The following is a 6,926-nucleotide window of genomic DNA, read 5'->3' as shown; positions in this document are numbered from 1 at the left end:
TCCCAAACTGGATCAAGGAGCAGAAGGATAAGACAGAAATGCTGCTAGTGCTGTAGTACTCTTCAAATAAACCAAACACCACAAAAGCCCTGTGAGTTTTTTACTAATATTTAAAACAGTAACAATGCCCTGACCCATTTCCTTTGCTGTATAGAGTCAGTCTGTGTCTGTCCTACAATGCTTACAGATAGACAAATAAATTGGGATTGGTGAATATTTTTGTTTTGTGTTTTATAGGATGAGATGACTGTCCCTATGCTCTAGCATCTTTATGTGCCTCTCTTCACAGAATTCATGGGACAGAGGGCTCAAAGTCCTCTCATACTCCTGCAGCCCTTTAGAATAAGGACCAATTCCTGCAGGCCTGATGAGAAATGTGAAAGAAATTCTTGATTATTAAAGGCTTTTTTCATTTTAACATTTAAGCTGTAAGTTCTTAAAACCTAAAAAGTTTATTCATGCACTTCCTTGGTTTGGAGGAGATAAGAGAAACGTGTAGTTTCAGCTGTCTCTGAGAACCTGAAAAAGCCTTTATTTCTGGTACTAAACTGTTATCCAGCAGTACAGGAAGCTCACAGTCTGGGGCTTCATGGAATAGAGACTCAGTTACTTGGAATCTTTTAGCTTCTTGCTGGAAAAGGCTCTGTGCTCTGCGAAAGAGCAAATACAGGATGAGAACAGAATTCCTGAAAGGCTTGTGTGCTAGACTTGCAGCTCTGAACACTTGTTTTCTCTTAGAATTTCTGGCCCTGATAGAATTCTGCCACTGTGGCTTAGTGCCTTGAGGTTTAAAAATGAGGCCTTGAGAGATCCAGCCTGGGCTGCTGTGTGTTTGAGATCCTCTGTTAAAGGGGCAGCTGGAAGCATCCTGGGGAACCTCATTTTCTCCCATGTTTCCAGCCTTGAGGGGAGCCACAGATGCTGACAGACCTGTCAGCATTTGGTAAACAGTACCTGCTTTTTTCCATGCTCTTAAATTAAGCCAAGTCATTCAAGTAATTACTTTTATCTAGTGAAAAAGTGCATGCTCACTGATAATAGATTGATAGACTTGTACACAGAGCTGGTTGGGTGGTGGTTGGCTTTTTTGTTGTTTTGGGGGTTTGGGGTTTTTTTTTGTTTGTTTGTTTTGTTAGGATATTTAGAGTTCTTTATCTTTGCCTTGGATTGGGAAACTATCAAAGAAAGTCAATCATTCATTAAGTTCTTGGTTATTTGATTAGGGATGAAACACCTTCAAAAAACCCAGGTATGTGCTTTCCAGCATGAATTTTCAGTCTATAACCTTGCAAGTGTTAATGAACTATATTTAGCACATTTGTTAGCAAAGGAGTTTAACAGCTTAGCCAACTCTGTTAAAACAAAACAATTTTCTGATCTTACACGCACACAAATGCTCATGGCTAAGACACCTTCTCCATGTCAAACTCAGTCTCTACATGAATGTTATAGAAAAGATATTTTGGAAATAATTTTTTATTGTAGTGAAAACATACCATCATGTTCATATGTATACACACACACAAAGAAAATATCACTGTATATTCACTGAAACACCTCACACTCAGTGTAACCAAGCCTCATATCAGCTTGTGCTCAGAAAAACACCTTGAAAACCTCCGTGATCCCAGCTGCCATCCCCTGCTGCACCCAGCAGGAGCAGCACCAAATCTCCCAGGGCTGGCAGCTGAGCTGCACAGAAACAAATCCCAGGCTGCTGCCCACCCTGAGCCCAGGAATCCTTGCTTGGATCACAGGCCCTGGAGTTATGGGATGGCTCAGCCATGGTGCTGCAGGGCCACGAGGAGTGGGCTGTGCCTCAGACGCTGACAGCCCCTGGGCCTGCCAGCAGAACTCTGTCTCATAACATCTGCTCACAGTGTTCAGCAGCACCATAATATTTCCTGCTGTCTGGCATTATTTGGCTTTCAGTGGTTTATATAAGCATTTCTTTGACAGATGTGTGGCTCTGATACCCATCCCCTGCCACTCAAGGCAAGAAGGTACTACACAAGTGATCCAGTGAGGTTCTCCAGGACACACAGAAAAATTGCATTGAAATATTCTGTTGTTTAGCTAAGCTGCCTAAAGAAAACCAAGTAATTCTCACTGTCACTTAACTCTAGAAAGTATCAGGTGGCTGTTGGCACATGGGGGCCGAGAACTACAGATGTTATAAATCACTTGGCCTTTTTTGCTAGCACAAGCTAGTGTGGTTGTAATTGATGGCCTAACCCTGACAGCTGTGTTAATGACTTTAACAAGAGACCTTGGGGGACTGAACAGAGTCCCAACACAGCTTAACATATAGTCAGAACTCTCTTCATAACTTGAAGATAAAATTCCATTTCTTGATTTGGAAGTCCCCCTCTCAATTCAGCTATTTCAAAATGCTTTAGGCTTCTTCCGTTTAAGGGATTCTATGCTGATTCCCAATAAACTAAGAATAATTTCAGTTTTTCCTTCCCCACAGGAAAGTGCTGACATCTACCAAATGTGCATGGACTTAAGTACCTGATTTTGAAAGGGAGCTCATGGCAGGCTACTGCCCAGTTCAGTAATTTCAAATATTAGTTGGCTGAATTCAACACTGAGTGAACACTAAATATAATATAGATATAAAAGAATGGGCACAAATGCCAGCATAGTATTTAATTATTAAAACTAGTCATCTTTCTATTTCAACAACTAAATCCATTATGAAAACAAGCTGGGAAGGAAACACACAACAGATAAATAATGCAATTAACTTACAAAATATGAAACAAAATGTCTACATACAAAAAAAAAAGTAAAAATCAATGTTAGCCACTTAAGCTTCACAGAACGTTTGTACAACAGAAGCCCTTCTTGTGCCCCAGCTTGTGTGTCTGCCAGAACGAGCTGGAGAATCACCCATCCTGGCTTTAAAGACACTGCAGTGTGCTGCAGAAGCACTGTCCTGCCTGGCCAAGGCTCCCTGTGTCCCAGGGAGAGCCCTCAGGGGGCTGCGGGCTCAGTGCTATCCTCTGCTTCGCTAATGCCAGGTAGCAAAATGTACATCAGGCATCTGTACAGTAGAAAAGCTTTTCCAACGAGGTTTTGTTCGTGCCTGCTTTAAAATTTTGTGAATGCTTTAAAATCATGCTAACATAACTCTAGCACAATAGTTCTCCCCTACAACTCATTCCTTTGCAAATCAAAGATTTCCTTCTGCTAGTGTTTTATATCCATAGAATTTCCACTGGAAGCACCAGTGAGGGGATAAAATGCCAGGCAGGGATTTCCAATATGCATTTTATTTTGGTTGTGCATGTATCTTGTCTTATCCAAGGAGATTTCTTTTTGCCTTTGTATACAAAATCTTTCAATGTCCATTTTGAAGTTAAAGAAAAATGAATTTTTGTAACCTCTGCCACTTCTGATTGCCTCTTATAAGTGTCAGTTTACACGGAAAAGCCAGAAGAAATTGAGACAAACAGACATCTGTACATTTTAGCCATTCATGTAGAAAACATCTGTATCCATCCATGCAATGTTAAGACTATAAGTAACTTTGCAGTTACATCTGAGCCCGTTGCTGGGGCAGCAAGGTAGCATTTATCTCCCACGTGTATTCTATCAATTTCTTTTTTTCTTAAAGCAGCTTCCTAAAATGAAAAACAGAAAAGCAGTGGTTAAGTTCATCTCTTTCAAACATTGGATTCAAGGCTTATACAAGGCAGGCCTTACTGCTTTCCAGCTGTGGAAAATCTAGATGCTGATCCTTTTCAAGATGAAAAAATTAACCACTGACATGGAAAAATGGGAACTGCTGTTCCTTTCAATTAAAAAAAAAAAAATATTGCTGAAGATCTGGGAACATGAGATTTGGCTACTGTATATATTTTTAATAGGAAGCCAAGGAACTGTACTCCAGTATTGTTCAAAGTGACCCAGCAAGTTGTGGTTTGCTGCTTCCTACAGCAGGAATACAGTTCATGCTAACAATTTAGTCTTTGAGGACCTTCCTTGTGCTTAGCTTTCATCAAAGCACACAGCTCAGATTGGTTAATTGTTTGGAATTGTAAAGTTTCTGTTACAGCTGGTGCCCACCATACCAGACATGACTGTACCAATGACCTGTCTGGTGCTGGTCAGTTGCCAAATCTTGAGAACTCAAGACAACCTAGCATCTTTGTTTAGGCTTTTTAAAATTTCTGGTTTTAAACAAAGCACGGGGCAATGAGAATTACACCAGAAGAATTAATGAGATTCTGTCTGTGCTTTCACAGACCTGAATTGATATCAGAGCTCTGACACCCATTAACTCTGGATTCCTCTTCACTGCCCTTTTTTTTACCCCCTGGGACTTCTGGGATTGTTAAATACTGTAAAAGGGTCGAACCTCTTTGAAAATAATGTTGAAATCTTAGTCTCTAGTGTCCTAACATTTCTAGAACCTTAAAAAATAATACAGTAATGTAAAGGCCACAGGACAAAACATCAAAGGAGTTAGTTATCCAGAGAAGACATTTCACTCACATTTGATGCTGCCTGACAAACTCTGCAAACTGGCGGTCTTTAGCGTAGAGCTCTATAATTCGAATTCTGTCCTGAATTTCCTGTAACACAATAAAAAGAATTGTAAGTACATAATAGAAATCAGAATGCTACAGAAATAACTGATTTCTGGGTTTTGGGAAATCAAGCTCCTAGGTGTTGCTATTTCAAAGAGTGGAGCTTGAAATTGGGCACTCCAATGCTAAAATTCTTCTTTATTTTCTTTATTTTATTATAATTTTTCCAATTGAAAAAAAAAATAAGTGAAGCACTTATTTGACTTCAGTAATACCTCACTTTCAAAACAAAACCAGGGTTTGGACAGAGTGTAGCATTTCAACAGGCTTTCACAAAACCATTTGTCTCTCAGAGATACTTTGCCTACCATTCAGCCTACCAGCTCTGTACTGGATTCACGCCTCTCACAGTTGCTTAAGGATCTGTGGTTAGTTCTGGGATGTAAATCCCTTCTCTTTAGCCTCCTAGAGTAAACCTTGGATACTGTGTATACAGGAAGAAATGAGATGTGATCTAACTTGCAGGTTATAGAAAGACTTAAACTTTAAAAACAATCAGAAGACACCCAAAACAAAAGCATCCAGTGAAAAGGCCTGGATGTACCAATTTTTCACTGTGCAACTTCTCTTACATAAGAGAGTTTGCTTTAAAAGGTAAATGTTGTGTCAAGTAATACATCAAACCTCCCCAGCTCCCATGAAGTTACCTAAGGGGTCAGCTCCTTTATTATGTGAAATTCATTACAGGTCAGAACAAAACCATAACTTTCTCTAAAAGCAAGCAGGGAAAGCAAGCTTTTCTGTCTTCTTTTAAGTAGTTGCAGCAGCTGCAAACTTTTTATCTGGAGCATAGACACTGGGGAAAGATCGGGCCCACCTCTGAGGTTAGAAGTGTGGAATAAGCTTACTGTTTCCATGATCTTTCCCATACTACTATGAAAACAAGGTCATTTACCTCCTTAGTAAGCTCACTGTTTTCATAAATGTGCCTGATCTCTTCACTGCTGTAGTCTGTGGATGTCTCTGCACTGGTGGAACTGTAGGACGTGAGCTGCGGATATCTCCGGTAATAATGGCTGTAGCCAGTCGTGTCACTTTCATACATGGGGTTGTATTTAACTGCATTCTCAATGGACGAGAGGCTGTCACCCTGCCTGGGGGAGCAATAAACACACTGTGAGCTTCTCTGCGGCCTGGCAGGGCAGCAGATAGACTAAGGAAGCCTGGCATTTGGAGGTGCCTGTACGTCCTGGTGCTTGCAAACCGTGTGATATAAGACTTAGGACAGAATTATCCTCATTGTAGCCGGTGTGTTTTAAAATATTAGATGGTGTCACCTACCCCTGGGAGTCCCCAGTATCACTCTTTGTGTACTGATCTCGAAGGGTCCTGGCCAAGAAGAAGATGACAGCAGACGCCACAAGAAGGAATCCTGCCACAGAAGCAATTGCAATGCCCACAACCAGTGGCTCAGACACGTATTCCTCACAGTGCTCCCCTCTGTACCACCAGTTCTCTCCCACACGGCACCTGCCACAAAGAAACACAGGGAAATTACCCACCAGCAAAAGCTTTGGTTAATGTATTTAAGTGGCTGTTATGATGTGCCCTCAGTTAAATCACCCCAAATAAATGTCTTTGCATTGTCCAATCACCAATTTTCTTTATTATTGTTATTATTATGGACATACTTTTTGGTAGATAATCATGTAACAGCTTGGGTTGAAAGAGACCTTTAATGGTCACCTAGTCCCCTGTAAGGAGGAGGGATGTCTTCAACTAGATCAGGTTGCTCAGAGTCCCATCCAATCCAGGGGCATCTACCATCTCTCTGGATAACCAGTTCCAGTGTTTCACCACCACCACTGTAAAAAATTTCTTCCTTCCATGTAGTGCGAATCTACCTTCTTTTAGTTTAAAATCATTAAGCCTTGGCCTACCACAACAGACCCTGCCAAAGGGTTTGTTTCAAGCCCCCTTTAAGTATGGGAAGACCACAGAAAGGGTCTCCCAGGAGCCTTCTCTTATCCAGGATAAATACCCCAATAATGGAATTGAATGAAGGTAGGAAAAATAGCAAAAGGGTAATGCTTTTGTGGGGGAAAACACCTGTGCTTTATGAAATTTACAGTACCCTGTGACATGTTAAAACTGGAAGGTGTTTAGACTGAGGAAAAACTGCCCTGATTGAGCCTGGTATGTGATATACCACTGCAAAGGTAGAACTGGAACAGGCTTGGTTTCAGATACTTAGCTGCTTCTGAGTAACACTATCACACAAATATTTAAATGTATGATGCATCTATGATAATATCCAATTTTGAAGTTTTAAAACCATTTTTATTTCTTCTGTTAACAGTCTGAGATTGACTTTAGGGAAGTTTTTAA

The 6,926-nt window shown here is 40.6% G+C and overlaps 1 protein-coding gene across 1 annotated transcript in view; it reads right to left on the bottom strand.

Moving 5' to 3' along the window:
- Positions 1–1,142: 1,142 nt before the first annotated feature.
- IMPG2 (interphotoreceptor matrix proteoglycan 2) overlaps positions 1,143–6,926 on the bottom strand; it is a 54,755-nt gene continuing 48,971 nt past the window's right edge. Inside the window, exons 17-20 of the mRNA XM_071433539.1 lie at positions 5,880–6,068; positions 5,494–5,692; positions 4,504–4,583; positions 1,143–3,629 (exon numbers count right to left, since the gene is read on the bottom strand). Coding sequence (XP_071289640.1) covers positions 3,617–3,629; positions 4,504–4,583; positions 5,494–5,692; positions 5,880–6,068 — 481 coding nt within the window. The 3' untranslated portion in view covers positions 1,143–3,616. The remainder of the gene's footprint in view (positions 3,630–4,503; positions 4,584–5,493; positions 5,693–5,879; positions 6,069–6,926) is intronic.

Source organism: Agelaius tricolor, unplaced genomic scaffold (assembly GCF_023055355.1).
Source record: "Agelaius tricolor isolate 1412-34295 unplaced genomic scaffold, bAgeTri1.0.p SCAF_9, whole genome shotgun sequence".
Classification (NCBI taxonomy): domain Eukaryota; kingdom Metazoa; phylum Chordata; class Aves; order Passeriformes; family Icteridae; genus Agelaius; species Agelaius tricolor.
This window is presented reverse-complemented; position numbering and strand designations above follow the sequence as displayed.